The sequence below is a fragment of the Dermacentor andersoni genome, chromosome 3 (genome assembly GCF_023375885.2).
Source record: "Dermacentor andersoni chromosome 3, qqDerAnde1_hic_scaffold, whole genome shotgun sequence".
In the NCBI taxonomy this organism is placed as follows: Eukaryota; Metazoa; Arthropoda; class Arachnida; order Ixodida; family Ixodidae; genus Dermacentor; species Dermacentor andersoni.
Window position 1 is genome coordinate 202,341,329 of NC_092816.1, and position 17,892 is coordinate 202,359,220.

The 17,892-nt window shown below is 44.7% G+C and overlaps 1 protein-coding gene across 1 annotated transcript in view; it reads right to left on the minus strand.

Annotated features, from left to right (window-relative positions):
* Positions 1–354: 354 nt before the first annotated feature.
* Positions 355–17,892, minus strand: part of LOC126524738 (fatty acid synthase-like) — a 307,228-nt gene continuing 289,690 nt past the window's right edge. Inside the window, exons 23-24 of the mRNA XM_050173018.3 lie at positions 11,225–11,458; positions 355–666 (exon numbers count right to left, since the gene is read on the minus strand). Coding sequence (XP_050028975.3) covers positions 479–666; positions 11,225–11,458 — 422 coding nt within the window. The 3' untranslated portion in view covers positions 355–478. The remainder of the gene's footprint in view (positions 667–11,224; positions 11,459–17,892) is intronic.

A 17,892-nucleotide genomic window follows, 5' to 3' on the forward strand; every position in this document is an offset into this window, starting at 1 on the left:
TGAGATTCCGCAGTACGCTGTAATACGGCGTGGTGCAGTATAGCTTCCACATTTGCTTTTTTTCCAAGTATTCAATTAGGCATCCGCAGCAAAGGCTTAAGGCTAGAAGTGGGCCTGCATTCTCAAAACATTTTTCTTTTTTGTGCGCGTGTTTGTGAAAGAAGCCTTATTGTCTTTTGTTTGTACACCCGCCACTTACTATAGCGATCACTGTAATAACGAAAAAAATCACAGTGGTTAGAGCCAATACCAAAAGGCTTTGGGCAGGAGAAGCAGGAGATCCTTACACATGCGGTTCGCTGTATATGTAGTGTGGGAACATTAATATAAGAAGGAAAAGGCTAGAAACGTTCGTCTTGCCAAAATTAAAGTTTTCTTTTCATGGAATTATCTGTTATGAAATTTATTGCATGCGAAATTTTTAGGGTCCACTTCATAAATCCTTGCTATTGCTGTCCATAAGCTGTATTTAAGCTGTCTATCTGACTCTGGTATTTTCGCTCAATTCCTGCAGCCCATTGATGGTCAGTTGCCGGATCTCCTGTACGGATAGCGTAAGGCCGATGTGCCGCTCGATTGCCTGCCTCACTTCGACGGCCATAAGAGAGTCCATGCCAAGTTCGGTGAAGCAAATTGCGGAGTCCAGGCTTGCGGCATCCTTGACGCCTGCAAAGCCAGTAGAAAAACAATAGTGCACTCTTGATCTGGTAACCCCTACTGCTACTTTTAGCGCCAAACACCTTACATTTATTCGAAGATCCCTTGGTAATGTATTCTGCATAACAACAGGCGGGTGATTATTATGAACATATATTTTAAAGATTACATAACACGTTATTTTAGCTTAGTTTCGGAACTTAGTAGTTTAGTTTTAGTTTAGGAGCTTATAAGTTTCGAGGTGCTCCAAAGAGGCCACGGGAAGAACATACAAATTTCTTATATGATCCTTAGGTGGTTGACCGCTGCGCTGTCAGAACTTCTATATTTTATCCTATAAGATAAGGAAGAAGGCAAGAAAGGACTCAGTGTGGTAAGATAGTTGAGCAAAATGACACACAACGAGTACGTCAGCGCCTCACTTGTCGCAAGGTTCATTTGGCAGTTATGTTGGGAACGCGGAGCACGCTGTTCTCCAGTTGCCCCTAAGACGTACAATAGTTATGACATACAGACATGCGTGAGACATTCTGCTCCGCTCTTGCCGCATGAGCGATGCGACTGCAGGTAGTATCTTTTCGTGTACTCGGAAAATTAGACTACGGTGCACATAATGGATGACTACGGCGATCACAATCCTAGCAGCCACAACAGGACCCGCCAACTCGGCCAGTCAAGTTTTCTTATAGAAAAGTGGCCTCCTTCTCAAAAGGACGAGCCAAAAAATAGCTGTTGCATGTAATATTAGAAACATAAGTTCTCCGAAGCGACAGCCTTAACATTTCCTCAGTATCTTCGTGGTTTGGTCTGTTTTATCCCTTATCTTCAGGATCGGTCACGAAGATGCCATGACTGCAATTTGTTGTCTTTTGAAAGCTCAGTTCCATATGGCAACAAAGAATGGAGTGGGGGGGGGGGGGGGGGGGAGGCAAGAGTAGTGTTCCAGGCGATTAGCGCTCGTTCCGTACTATACCTCCGCCTCCAAAATTATGGTTTTGAACGTCATAACTGCTCAATCGTCTACAGCCTTATTATAAAAAATGGCCGCAGAACCAATCACACGACGACCATCGACGATGATGTCGGATATTGATTGGCTCCTCAATCGCCCGAGCAGTGGCGACCACAGAAATTATCATATGTGGTGCATATTAAAACGGATCAGTACAAGGAAACAGGAAACAATAGCCCTAAAAGCAAAGGACAGAAAAGTACAAATGAATAGCAAGTTATATATGCAGCCAGAATGCGGTCGTGTTGCTTTGTCACCCATCGTCTTGTCTAAGTGAGGTTGATTTTTCTTGTACTGTTCTTTCGCTTCTCAAGCGCAAGTTCCCTTCGCAATCTAAGGAAGATGTATTTTCTAAATGATCTTGGATAGATTGCGCCTATCTTATTGGATAAACTCTAATCAGGGGTGCTATGCAGGATGCGCCGAGTTTCTCGTTCACCCGAGTTTTACCCGAGTTTGCTCGACGGCAGTCAGTGATCTGAGATAGCGTGCAACGCGCTAAAGCTACAGGCAAAAAAATATGTAGACAAAAAGCCGCGTATAACAACATCAGTGCACCCTTCGCGGCTCGCTGCTTCCACGTTTCAAGCGCAGAAGGCTGCACAACGAAACGCGCGAGCGCCGCGTATTGTTATCAACGGATTATCGCAACTTAGCAATGCCGTGACTGTCCCGCTGTCTGTCTGCACACTTGCCGTGAGCCGCTTGCCACGCCTTTCCCGGGCGCGTCAAGGGCGTGCCTCTTCTTTCGTGCACTATCTTTCTATCCTCCATGGAATGCGAACAGGGCTCATGCAGCGCATTCTTGCACCTACACTTTCGCTCAAACTAATACGTTAAAATACGACAAATAAAATGACAAACATTTTTATTTCTTTAAGTATCTGTTTTTAGTTTTGAATGCTAGAAATTTCTCATGAAAAACGGAGATCGAGCAAATTATTAGGTTTTACACTTCTTGCCGCGAGTGGCGACAGTGAGGCGAAAGCTTAGAAGCGGATACATTGAAGAGGATCGCACGCACGAGGGAGTTCATACGGTGATAAGTCGCCTAGGGGCGCTGCAGTGCTATTCTCAATAAAGCCAATCATGACCATTCTTTCTCTGTTAGGGGAATGAAAACGCAGCGCCGCGGTAGGGCTGTTCATCGCAGGCGCTTCACTAGACTGTCAAGGCTCCCGCTCAACCCTCTAAACACGAGACACTAGCAACGGCTGTCGCAGCAAAATGGCGGTACTTTATTTTATGGTCCGTAGTGACGCAGTTCAGTTAAAATGTGCCAGTTTATCTTTGTGCGCGAAGCCTCTGCGATGCATTGCGACGGAGTGCGTGCTTTCCAGCGACACAATTCATCGCTTGTCATCGCTTGCCCAGTGAAGGTGCCTCTGAGCGCATGTACGCAGTATTTGAGTGTGTTGTGCACTCTAAAGGTGCTTGCGGATTACCTCTGCTGGAGCCAGCAGCGATCGCAGATGGATATCGTAACGACACCGCAGCAATCGCATTTTGGCAGGTGAGGGCTCTTGTGCGCAGTTATGAAATGAGTCTTCGAACGCAAGAAGGTGTTGGAACTGTTGAGTGCGCAGTGATTGTGATGAAGGAATGCCATTGTACTGTGTCTAGAAGAGAGAGCGATTTTCGGACGCTGATCGTGTTTACGACGCTGTGGCTCCGATACATCACCGATGACAAAGCAGCCATCTCAATCGACTGCTGCGATACGCACTCCTCAGCATCGTCGTCCCCCTCGGCGCATCGACGCCTTGCAAGCAGCTGCAGTGACGTGCCGGTAATTATTTACTGTGCGCGACGTCGCCACAATGCAGGCAATGAAACCGTGTTGTAGGGCCATCTCAGCCCGAGAATATATATGCATAAGCCAGCGACAGTCAACGCTACGTTTTTGGTAGTGGTGCTCAGTACATCACCGATGACAGTGCGTTGTGCGTGTTTTATGTCGGCGGTCAATATTGTTGTTGCCTCTCAGCTCGGCACCGCGTCGCTGTTGCCGAAAGATAAGTTGGGCGTGGCCCAACCGTGGTGGGTGGGCGCACAAGAGTTAGATGCCTCGCGCGGGGCGTGACCTCTGGTTTTGATTGACAGGCGAACTCGTGCTAAACTCGTACATCGCGAAACCCCCTCCGAGTTCAACTCGGGAACATGGCGGCGGCAGCAGCAGCCTGTGTCATTGCATCCAGCGGCAGCAAGCTTCAGTATGACCGTCTGGACCCGTTCACCTACATCACCGACGTGGAGTTTCAGCGTCATTTTCGCTTGTCGAAGACCTCAGTGCGCTGGCTGTGTGACGAGCTAGGCGAAGACTCGTCTGTGGAGACGAGTCTTCGTTGCAGCGCGAGATGCGGATGTTGCGACAAGCCGGTTGTGCCTATGCATTTGTGGCGAAATGAAAATGCATTGAGAATCTTAGTGTGTTGGCTTGCACGAAGAAAATACTTCGGAGTGTTTGCTCTGTTCAATGTTGATGCATGCGCCATAGGTTCAGCGTATCTTTTTTTTTTTTTTTTTTTGGGGGGGGGGTGTTATTCTGGATGGACAAATCATACATTTTCGTCTCATAATGGAGCTCTAATTCTTAAGCAGTAGAACAATACAGATCCAATGCTCTGCACAACTCGGTGTGCGTGAAGATGTCATGAACCACCAAGGCCATTTTACATATCAGGAGAAGTGTGGTGCAGATGCCAATGAAAAGTGGGTCTTTAGCCCGCCATGATAAAAATAAAAATTGCAGAGCGAGTAGACCTTTTGTACAGCTTTAGAGCAATAATTGAACAAAATGTAATGTGCTCAAACATGTAAAAGCTTGCCGCCATGTCAAAGTAGGATGAGCGACATGCAGCATATTTTGGCATTGAACATCTCTTGTAACTGCTATTTTTATTGTAAGCCTCGCTGTCACTCCTTTCCCTCTGGCACTCCCTTTACTGAAACGTGGCACTGTATTTCCATTGATGTCATGATGGTGATGGTGACGGCAGCAGTAAGGCTGGTTAATGCTTGCCCCTTTGATTCCTCTGAGTTTAGTGGTAAAGAATATGGCACGTGCATACACCTGTGCTGTAAAATTTAATGCTTGTGATTTTTTGGAGAGTTAATTTGTGTTGCGCCATAGTGGCTTAATAACTAGAGCATTGGTGAGGTTGAAGACTGGGTGTATTGGTACAGAAGCTTGAAGTTGAATTGCACAACAATTAGACGGGACACAAAGAAGAGAAATACACACAGCAGAACACTCTGCTGTGTATGTTACTCTTCTTTGTGTGTTGTCGAATTGTTGCGCGATCCAACTTCAAATAGAGCATTGGGCTTCTTTGGTGCAGACCGAGGAAGTGTGAGCTGTTCGACAACATGCCAGTGCCTTGCCACACAATTATGGAAGTCTGAAGATTTGCAAACAAAGCTTTGTTTTCAAGTCCACCTGCTCATCTAATACAAGCACTGATTGAAAGAACTTTCATACAAAAATAATGGTGAAATGAATGGCCTTTGAAAAGTGTAATTTGTATATTGACACTTGACATAATAGCTGCCACACCAGATTCAACAATTGTACTGGACAGAGCAGTTTATTTCCTATGTGAAGCACAAGCTTCCATTACATGCTGTGCAGATAACTAAGCTCAGTTTGTTTTGACGTGCTACACAACATTCACTGTAATCTGTTATTGATTCTAAAAAAGTGCCAAACACCACGTCTTTTTCAAGGACGTCATGGGAATATTTGTCGAAACCTTTTTACAGCCCCTCATAATGGAACTGTGGCCAGCCAGCTTTGCTTAGACGCCTTTATAGATTTCTGTTCCTGATCATTGTGTGCTATCAAGTTGCTAAAGTCTATGCAACCAGTGCAAGGCATTACGTGATTCCATAGTCAGATACAACTTTAGGAGGCCGCAGAATCTGCACTTCAACGGCAGGTGAACACAAGCCTGCACCAACGGGCACACACTCTACACTGACATCTTGCCGCTGGACGCACTAATACCCGCTCATTGGAGAGGGACTATTTCTTTATACGTGGAGGCAATCGGCTGCTGTGCTTTGGTCATCTGGGTGGGGCCTCTCCTGTCTTGTGAAGTTGTATCCGACTAGAGGATGCCGCTTTTCATACAACACAAAAGGACAAAGTGTACAATTATTCGGCCTATGAAATGGATACATCACAAGTGAGCTATGCATGGGCTTAAGCTGTGTGAAAATTAGTACATGCAAATATATGACATTGTTAAAGAATATGTGGTATCGAACATGCATGTAATGGCACGTTTAAAGCGGGGAGTGCACAGTCTATAGGCGATAGCATTATTAAGGTCATGCTGTTTCCTGTCTTTTCATTGTGAAATACACCCACCGTTCATCTTGTGGCTAGTCAACACCCACTGTATTCTTGCACATAGAAAGAACAAACAGCACAATGACGTATATGCTGCATTAGTGTCTTTTTCATTTACACGGTCCAGGTTGTCTTACGTGTTTGCCCATTTTGAAGAGACATCAAGTGCATGTTACAAGTGTCCCAATATGCACAGCAAAATGTTTACTGCAATAATTTTATTCATGCTCTTGAATAACAAACAAAATAATAAACTGAAAGCTCCTTTATAAGGTGTGTTCTGGGGGCTCAACTGGAGAGCAGTGAGGGCACTGATCCTACTGTTGCAGAGCAGCCCTCTGGACCTTGCCACACTCTCAAGAGCATGTGCCTGGCGCTCGCCTACTGCCACCAGGCGGTTGAGTGCCTCCAGCAGCAGGATGTTTTGCTGCAAAAAAAATGGATTGTTGGAATGAATCAACTGCACATAAACCATTATTTACAAATAAAAATGCTCATTGCACTATCGGTACTAACTGCCCTTAACTGTGGAAGCCTTTAGTGTATGCATAATAAAACAATTTGTCGAGACAACATTGCTTTATTTTTCATAACGGGTTGTTTTTTTCAGAGCCAATTGTAATGTTTATTAGTGTGCCAACAGCTGAGGTGTCCTCGAACCTTCACGAGTCTCTACTGTCAGCACCACAAACCTATTTTTGTTCACTGCAAAATCAATGGCGCTTCCTACAATCCCGTCTTATGCGAGCTGATTGCATCCTATGCCTACAAACATCATATTTTTGTCCCATTACGTAATTTTCTACCATCCTCGGCTGCAGTTCTCTCTCCTTGACATTCATTCTGTAAGGTTTATGTAATCACCTGTTATAAATTGGCAACAAGTGATTGAAGACGTGCATGGCCTGCCCACCGACTCCATTTTTTTTTCTTAATCTCAACTAGTATACAAGTTGCCACGGTTTACTACGCCACTGTCTTCCTGCCTTAATGCTACCTCCAACAATTTTTGTTACTTTGCTTTCTGCGCAATCCTCGACTTCTCAAGTTTCTTTGTTAACCTCCAGGTTTATGTCCCATATTGCATAACCGGTAGAATGCAACGATTCTAAACATTTTTCAAGGATATCGGTAACGTGGCGATCACGAGTCGGTAATGCCTCCCATGTGCTGTTCAACCCATGAAATTTTTGTATAAGTTACCTGCTTTATATCAGTACCTGCTATTGATATTTCACCTGGATAAAGATATTCTTCCATAGATTCTGCGGGCGGAATGTCACTGATGAATTTCTGTTATATCACTAAGTTAGTGAAGGTTACCTTTATCTTTTCCATATTTTCGCGGGCCCACGTACATGTAAAAGCACGAACACTCATTGGCTCTCAATGCCTTTTTTAAACTGCAGGACATTCAGTTCGTTACTACGAAAGCGACTTAATCCGTGCACTATTATTATGCTAAATATGAAACAGTAGAAATATACTTATCTGCAGTTTGTCGATGCCTCCGTCACTGTGGCGGTTGCGAGATCCATCGTCGGCACCACCTCCTTGTCGCATCGTAGCTATATCGGCTGTCTTCCTTTTGCACACACTATGCAATATTCGTGACGCTCGCAGTCACGCACAGTGGAGGAACTCAGCGCACTCACAGAAGCAGCACCGGATAAGTTGTTTGTTCAGGATTGTGCCGTGAACAGTAAGTACGCGTTGCGATCTGTAAAATCGCCTAAGCTATTCGCAGTCTTTCGGGGTGCACGGAAAGGTTGCTCACGGAGGAACAGAACTATCCAAGAAATAGTGGTCATCGTCGCGCCTGATCACTACGTCGCGCACTGCAAGCTCGTTGTACGAGTTTGTTTACACTGGGCCTCTTCGATGTTTAGCCGCCATGTTCGCCCGATGAATGTATGTGATGACGCCACTCCAGTGTTCCCTCGTGGTATAATGCGAAGCGTACTAAATTACAAATTAGTCGAATACACATTCAGTGTACATCTTGTAAACTGTAAAATGCTTTTAAACCACGTTAAACTAACTAATAATATTGTATTAAATGCATTTGTTTTATAACTCGCTTGTGCGTGTAATGCACTCGGTGGAACGACAAACAAGTGAAAGAAGGCGCGACCATGCACCGATGGTATGATCACGTGAGCCCCAGTTTGTCGACCGCCCAGAAGGCAACGCCCAAGGAATGATAGCCACCCAGAGTGAATCTAGATAAACCAATGAAACTGGAGGCTTGTCGAAAGATAAACTGTGTCTCGGTACCATTTGTGCTTTCATCTTAGGGTGTCGCCAGAGCTCGTGAAGATCCCGAGTTTCGCCAAACTCGGCGCATCCTGCATAGCACCCCAGGAGTGATTGTCGTGCGCGCCGCCACATGTGCTACCTCACCAGAATCTTTTTTGCAGAAGGTCATGCAGAATAATTGTTTGGTTGCGCCCACAATGTGGACAGATCTTACTCATAAAGGAGGAAGACGCCAAGCCATAAGATAATTAAACGTTCCTGTACATATTTAGGTTAAAAATTGATGAATTCATTGTCACACAGTCATGGCCATAACACATCGCCCTTGAAGTCATTATGCCACAATGTATTACACTTCCTCGATTTGATTTCATGAGAGATGTTTCACTTTATCATGACCTGCGTTTTTACTGCTCAATATAATGCATGTTAACTCGTTCTGCCTGAGCATACGAAAAAAACATGCTTTTTAAGTAAAGCTGCGTGTTACGATTTGCCTTGTCATGTACACGCCAGCTTGACGCGCAGACATAACTTTTTATGTGACCATAGTGCATTGCTTGCAGGTTACGGGAAATATTGCTGTATATCTTTATTGCATAAGGTTCTTGGAGATATCGACCACCTGCTGTGTCACTGGCCACGATATGCCCCAGAAAGACAAGAACGTGCTAACGCTCCCCAAAAACTGGACAATCGGCTGTTTGCTGTGCACGGGCTGCTGGAAAACGGCCCCCATCGCTCGTCGGCCCATAAAGCGGTGAAGGCGCTTTTTTGCTTCTTGAAGACGACGGGCTTGTGCGAACATCTGTGACTATTACTGCAATTTCTATAAGACCACGCACGTCAGCGAACTCACCGCTAATGTCCTTATTTCCTTCGATACTCTGTCTTCCTGCCATCTTTGCTTTCCCTTACCCATTCCCCCGCTGTAGGGTAACCAACCGGACGTTATTCTGGTTAACTTCCCTGCCTCCTGCTCTTCCCTTTCACCCCCCTACCTCGAAATTTTGAAGCATAGCAAAATATTACATAGTTCTAATAAAGGGTACATTATCAAATGTTTCTGAGTACCCTCTACTGCAGCAATTACATTGTAACGATGACAACTAACTCTACACCTTTACTAGAACTTACAATAAATAAAGGTCACAATGATTCCATTCGTTTAGAAGCGCACGATAAAACCGAAAATCTGAAAGTTAATAATGGCTGCGACATTAAGAGGTTGTCCGTGTCTTACAGCATAGTCACTGAAAAGATTCCTAGTCTCATCGCTCGATTTTATTTTTTATTTATTTACCTTTATTTTTGTTCCTCTGTACTGAAACTTCCGAAATCAGAAACGGAAATTCAGCTATCAGGGGGAGAGCTACTTCGCTTTGGTTTGGGTGCAATCCGGAAGCACTTTTTCATTCGTATTTCAACCTTAGCATGCGAACGTTCAGAAAAGGGGCACATTTTTACAGTATTGTACGCGTACAAATGAGCAGTTATTTGGTAAGGTTTACTATAGTGGCGCTTTATAAAGGAGCAATACTTAGCAATATTTTCAGCTGTAAGCATTTACTTGGCAATCTTCACTGAAGTAACCTGTAGCAGATAACACGTACCCTCGTTTAACTTAGATATTAGCGAAGCCTTTTGGTAACCATGCGCACAAATTGTTGGCATTGGCCACTTAGCTATCTACCAGATTTCACCGCAACTTACTAGCGTTGCTGAATGGGCAACATGAAGGAGTATACTTGTGAAGGGCGCTCGATTTTGAACATTCGGTGAGCGACGTCAAGCAAGTAACGTTCACGTTGGCGGCACTTAGTCGTAAATTTTCTGCTGCGTTCTGGCATGCTTTGGTGAGGATTAAGGCGCTGCTGTCGGTAATGTGCCGCAGCCACACTAAACACATCCGCGCTGCATGGCGTGGCGCGTGCATTACATCCACGGAACTTCATACAGTAATTACCAGAGGGAACTCTGGCGTAAGTGTCTACGGGAGCTGCAATGGGGGTGGATCAGCCAGCATGGGCATTATTGGAAATACATGGATTTTCCTAAAGTTCGTCCTTCTGGCTTCAAACGGCTTCATGACTTTGTAAGCTCGTCATTTTCGCGAAAGTTCTGCGTATTAAATCATTAAATAAACACTATTAAAGCTTTCCCACGGCAGCATTTGAAAACAATACCGCAAGCACAGAACCTCGATAATGAAACCATTCCGGCATGGAAGCAGGCATCGATAAGTGACAAGTGGCAAGTGCCCTTATGAGTTCATCGCGTGCAAGCCAATGTCTTCAGTCGCTTGGCACGTTTCGATTTGGCCACGTCGACAAGCTGAACCGATGCAATTAGAAGCTATTGTACGTGTTTGCGGCGTCCTCTGCACTTGGAAAAGTATAGATTGCTCCGAAATCTTCAACAGTGAAGGCATATAAAGTGTAATAAACAAAGCCACAAGAACGTCTGAAGCCACAAGGCAAAATACACGTACTTTCCGTCATTCCCATGGTGGCTGAACGATTGCAGCACCAGAGTTCAGTCTAGTAATTATTGTAGGAAACTCTATGGATGCGGCGACTCGCGCGCCAATAGGAGTCATTTCCGTAACTGTGTCATGCCTCATAAGCGGCGCGCACACACATACAACACAGTTAGCACGCACATACGGTCACCTCGCCGAGCGTAACATCGCGGTTAGAGTGATGAAACAAAGCGCAACTCAATCGCAATGAAAGCGAGCACCAGGGCGCCTCGCACACTTCCGGGCATGAATATCGAGCTGAGCAACGCAGAAATGACTTTGCACATGCATGGCTGAAGCTGTACAGCAGCTGTACTCTTTCATAAAGCGTAGCCAAATATATTTTAACACTATTGATGACACATATATACGGAGCTCGATGAATTCAGAGTGACCAACTGATCAAGTCAGTCCGCCTTACCGAGGATTCGTGCGATCACCTCAATGAGGTCGCAGTTGTTGCTGTCGTCCTCCATGGATAGATCTGCTTTAACGCAGCTCGAAACGACAGGATGATTCTGGTTCAAAAATCGGTCCATCAACTTGATGCACGAGCTGATTCGCTGGGGCGTGGTACCGGCGATAGTGGCGTCGTCACCCATTGCCTCGTGGAACGCGCCCACATCAGCGATGGCGCCCCACTGGATAGCCAGCCCTGCAGTATTCAACATCGCTTAGATTCCTCAGTTCCAAGATAGTCTTAGCCACGTTAAAAAAAGACAAGTCAAGACATGCACGAATGTTACGCGACACATACAGATTTCTCCGGAGGCAGATGTTGTAGGTAAAGGAGAGACATTGGTAATGCAGCTGGGTATGTTCCATGAATCAAGTATTGTCAGTCCAAAATACTGTTTTGTATTTACTAGTCGCAATTACTATAACGCATACTTCTTGACAAGCTTTCGAAATTCTATATACACTGGATTACTGCGAATAACAGTGGTGAATAAATAACGTGAGGAGTAGTCAAGAATGTTCGAGTACCTTATGAAGCTTTAGTATGCAAGGTGTCCCGTAACTTCAGCCAAACATTAAATATATGCAAATGTCACGTAGCTCGACAGAACCAACGTAATGTTGTTTGCCGTCGCTTCGAGATAGTGGGACCATCTTTTTCATTCCGCGTTATTAGGTAATTAGTCTGGATTATTTAATCGACTTCTCAAATATTATAACAGGGTGGAAAAGTGTCAACGACAAAATTGTAGAGCAACAAGAAAATCTCCCGATAGAGCTTTCCGTTGCTCGATACGTGCTATATTAAAGTTTTTCCGAGCGTGAAGGAAGCCCGCAAATGCACGCAAAATTGCCGCGCTACTGGCCGCTCGAGACAATTTGGGTGCATTTGCGGGCTTCTTTCACGTTCGGAAAAAAAACCTTGTATGTAGCACGTCTTGAGTGACAGAAGGCTGTACTGGGAGTTTTTCATGTCGCTGTACAATTTTCTCATTGATACTTTTGATCTAATATTAATATATAAGAATTTAATTATTGAGACATCATCAAATTAGGCTGAATCAAAAAAGTATTTTGAGTGTCTCAAAGCAACAGCAAACGACCATTAGCTTGGTTGAGTCAAGCTACGTGGAATTCGTGTATTTTTAAACTCTGGCTAAAGTTAGCTGGTACACACTGTATAAACTTGTCGGTGGCAAGAGTTTTCAAGGAAAAAAAATGCTTCTTTAGAATGTAAGTAGGGGCCCCATAACGTTAAACTATTCCAATATGTTTTTATTCAAATCTCCTGACGTCAAATTTGCGTAACCGTCGATGCAAGCATCGGGCGGTCACCCGCAGGTTTGTCTCAACACACCAAACAAACGCTCTCCTCGTTTATAGGAGAACCTTTTTGTTTGACCTAAAAACGAATAACATTGCCTACATTGAGCGGCTTGTCTTATCTAATTGGCTTACAAGAGGCGAGGAGCACGCTCAAGTGGAGAGGCATTTGATGGGGCTGAGCCAGTGCACTGAAAGTCAATAACCGGATGAAGAAGGTGGTGCCGGTGTCTGTGATTGGTCCGCTTTCCCTTACTTAGCTTTCGGTGGCTCGTCGACAATCGCGGCGACATGCAATGGAAGCTTAAGAATGACGCTAACATGGATCCTCAGTAAAGAAGAGTTGGCAGAACGAGGTCGTAAACGTGCCTAAAGTGCTCGAAAACGTTACACGGCCACGTAAAAAGATTTATTACACGCAAATAAACCCATGCTCTCCGGCAGGTGCGAGTAGCCAGTGCCTGAGCGATCGGCGCAAGCCATCTTTTATTCCTTTCGGAACGGGGCAGCGTGCGGCTATTAAGAAAAAAATTCAGTTTTGTTCGGCATAATAATGCATCTTTAACGCGTAGACGTCACTTTGACGCGGTGAGTTTTTGCCGTTTTGTGACGTTGCGTGACAGGTAGGTGAAGTGGGTGTAGCCCGAAAACTTTTGACCAATAGCCGAGGGCAAATGGCGAAAAGGCGTCGAATCAGAAACAACTATTTTTCTTTTGTTCTGTCAAATCATGCATAATCAGTGTGTACACGTCATATCAGATGGGGAGCTATCGCAGTTTTCGTGACGTCACGTGACAGACAGGTGAAGTGGGGGTGGTCCAAAAAAGTTTTTCACCAGTCGCGGAGGGCTGATTGCAGAATTGGAATAGAAAAATTTGGAATAGTTTTACGTTATAGCACCCTAGTTGTGTAAGATATTGTTACAGGGATGTTGGTAGTATAGACAGACTGTATTTACAGTATATATATACCAACATAGTCAACGTGGTTAAGATGGCTGACCAGCAACAACACGCAGCAACCAGCGTCTCACGATCTTCTTCTTCATTTCTTTTCTTTTATCCTTGCGTAACATTATAAAAAATGTTTGCACGAGTCATCATTTCATATTGAAATGACTGAAATATTTTATTATAAAATCATTTCATTCCTGTAAATCCTGCGAAGTAGAATTACTTTCACGCCGTCTTCAGCTGAAGCGCCATCGCTTCAGTGCGACTGCAGCGGTGTCTTCGTTGGCAGCTTGGCTTTAAAGGCAGCTTTTTTTTCCCCATGCTGTTTCCTGGCGGCAGCATTGCTTCGAGACAGCTCTCAGACGACTTCACCAGCCTTGCTGTAGCGATGAGGGAGGCGCTCCAGTAAAACACGACAAATATACCGGTAAGCTTCCGAGGAACGAAACCGTGATTCATTTGATGCCCCTTTCTTCATTCTATTTCAGAATTAAGAAACGTCTAGTAATTTGTAGGCCTTCCACTGGTAATATATGGCTGAGCGCTTTCGTTCAATCTATAGGTTGCCGTCATCTGAAAGCAAACGAGACATGTTTTCTATCCCGATAGGTGCTGCATGCTGCGCAAAGGGCTGATCTTACAGAGTTGTGCAAACGTTGTGTACAACTATGTGAATGACCTTTGCTTGCCTATTACTTAACTTGAGTGACAATGTTGCTTGATTTAGTTGCATAACTTGTACATTTTGTTAACGATGTTCACTTATCGCCTGTGGAGCGCACCAACTATTCTCAAGTGAAGGAGGGGGGGGGGGGCATACCGCAATCTATCTGACCTTTCTCTCTCTATCATATATATATATATATATATATATATATATATTGAATTTCTACTGCAATATGTCGCAGTTTCACCCAAGAGGCGAAGCATCGATTGCGATAGCAACTTACAAATTAGTAGAAATTAAGCACAGTAGTTTTATCGACCGTATACACTTTTAAACACTCGCTGTGAAAGCGCTGGCGTAAGGAAGCGCGGCGGCTGCAGCAGCGAGTAAAGTGACCTTCGTGGTACCTATTAGTTCAACGCAAACTGAGCGGCGAGAACACAGCACATTCACAGCTACGAGCCGTCAACCCACCGAAAGTGTGCCCCCAAAGCTGATCGTTTTCAAGACAATTGCGTGTTTGCGCGGGCTTTGTCTTGAAAGCAGTTGCTGCCGAAGTGCAACGACCCCCCCCCCCTCTTACCTCCACCCACCCTAGTTGCTTGCACGCGACGGAAGATAGCGCGCTTCCTCCCTGCTATCCGCCCTTGCGCACGCATGATGGAGCGACGTTCGTCGGCTCAGCTTCGCACACTTTCACTGGCACATACAGCACCCGGCGCGCGGCGACGGTGTTATTGCCCTTGGACTTTGTGCGGAACAACACGGCGACGGCGACAGTGACCGCAAAAACGCGCCTGGAATCATCTCAGAATAATAAGAGAAAGAGCCTGGAAATACTTCTGCCAGTGACATTTATATTTAACAGACATAGACCTATTTATGAATCCCACGTGGTAGCCCCAAAATTATTTGAATTTGCATTTGCTTCTTGCAAGTATATAAAATCTCAAGAACATGAAGGAACAAAAGTCAATGATGGCCTCAGAGACGTCCCGCTTCCCGCCCAGGAGCAGCAGTACAGCGCACATAAAAACGCACATTTGCGACAAACAAATTTTATAATTGAGCAAAGAATTATACTTGGTGTCTAATTTGACAGCATAATTGCATCGTTAGTTTGAGTAGTAGTATTGTCGAGGTTATACGCAACGAAGTATTATCAACATGAATTAATTGCTATAGTCACAACAAAAGAAGACAGCAGATGTCGGCGACATTGGAGAATTGTAACCCTATTTCCAGTAAAGCTGGTTCATTCCAACAGATGCAATAAAAGGTTCAGTTTCTTGTAATTATATAGCATACCTTAAAAAGTTGCCCGTGCGTGTGCGTGCGTGTGTGTGTGTGTGTGTGTGCGTGTGTGTTTGTGTGTGTGTGCGCGTGTGTGTGTGTGTGTGTGTGTGTGCGCGCGCGCGCGTGTGTGCGTGTGTGTGTGTGTGTGTGTGTGTGTGTGTGTGTGTGTGTGTGTGTGTGTGTGTGTGTGTGTGTGTGTGTGTGTGTGTGTGTGTGTGTGTGTGTGTGTGTGTGTGTGTGTGTGTGTGTGTGTGTGTGTGTGTGTGTGTGTGTGTGTGTGTGTGTGTGTGTGTGTGTGTGTGCGCGCGCGCGTGTGCGTGCGCGTGTGCGTGTGAGTGTAAACGTTCCGTTCGAAAACTTGCCCGAATGTAATGCTTTGGAGCACTTCTTGTTGAAATATTTAAAAAGCTAGTAACTCATCAACACGCATGTTACCTCGCCATAACATTTACCATCGTTAAGAAACTTAGATGGGCGAATTCGTTGCTGGCTTGATGATTTAGTATATATATTGTCCTCCCTTCCTGCCTGCCCTCACGCCACTCAGATCCCGCTAGATGTGATATCGGTTGAGTTCACAGTTCCTCAAGGGAATGGCAGAATTCTTTGTTCGTAGAACAAATTCGTAAAGTTCCAGATCGCTTGAATGTGTAATTTACGGAAAAAGTCAGAATTAGACCCATGTTTTTGAAGTTTACCCAAAGATTGCCCATAAGGTGCCCTTTATTTCTGCCTAATATAAACGAAACGTCTTGTTTAGTTCATCTAGGACATCGCTAAAACAAGTTGTAATGTGTTATGATGCCTGAAAAATAGGGAAAGAAAAACAACAGCTCAGTAATTATTGGCAACGCATCTAACTGGACCAGGAACGTAACAATTCTGTTGCACATTGCACTTACCATGACTCCCCCTCCCTTTTCCGCAAAATATAAGCCTGTTGTAACCTACAGCTGTCAGCACACTGAGATGCATAGCTGATAGCGGCCATATACTTGAATAAGACATTTTTTTACAAAGACTGTGTTACATACAACCTCATTAACCTTCACACGGATAGTTTTCTTAGCGTACCGCCAATTTTCGCTAAATTTTGCCTTGGTGGTTTTTAGAGCTCTGCCAGAGCAGCGAGTCCAATTGTTGCCGGCTCATTAGACACGCTCGCATACATAATTTATTGCGAAAGACCTAATTACCTATTTTGAACCTCACCGGCCCATCACCCATTAACTTGTCTTTACATTCACCAAACTTAACGAAGCGGGCTCCTTTAGTTCAGTGAGGACACCAGACGAAACTAATGCATCACGCATTAAGAAGTAAAAAAGATGAATGAATGTTCAAAAGTTGTTCGTACTGCTGCTTTAAATGAGCCAGAAACGGAAAAACTACGCGACACATTGCACTTACAACGCTGACAATTCCTGAATTAAATTGTGGGGTTTTACGTGCCAAAATGACGATTTGATTATGAGGCACGCTGTGATGCGCAACTCAGGAAATTTGGACCAGCTGGGGTTCTTGGACGTGCACCAGGTTTTACACCTTTCGTAAAACAGACGTAACGCTATAGACCACTCGCATACATATCGTACGAGAAAATGCGCATTTAACCGGCGCATTTGGAACATTGCCTACGCATTGCCATACTATGCCCCTAATTTTCATCCGATGTAAACAATAGCCATCTTTAGCTGACCGAGAATACTGGGGAAACAAACTACCCATTTCGTATGATGCACGAAATCACGTGGAAGAACGGGGGTTTAGTAATTATGTGCAATATTTGAATTTACAGCAGGAAAATGAAAGTTTTGCAACGCATTGCGCTTACAATTCTCTTGATAAACGCGATACCATTAAGCGCTCCGCGTCTCAGAAAATCCGGCGTAGGCATCCCGCGTCCGGCGTCGACCATCTTTACGCGAACATTCCAAGCACGCACACCCAATCACTATTCTATCACCAAAGCTGCTCATAGCTTCTGTTTCATTCCTTACAAGGTTATTCCTCAGGATTTTGAGAATGACAGCCCATAAACAAATGTAATGAAAAAAAAACACTGACAACACATACCTTTTATGTTAGAACTTCGCAGACTGAAGTATTAAAAGTGCGAAGCCAATAATAGGAGATATGCCCACGCAAGAGGCCGCGTTTCTACCAGAAATCTCGCCTTCGTGCACAGCGTTTCCCGGTAAACATTACGGTTACGTAAGCTGCAGTTGCCCGGAAGCTTGAGAAGCAGTCAGGTATCTTTGAATGCTGTCGCGTTCCACTCTTACAATGGCCACGTTTAAGCGTCCTCCAACTTTTTTCACGGGAATTCAACCGTCTCTCGTGCTCTTGTTTTAGGAGTCTGGGAAACATTTCGATAAGCGGCAGTATGA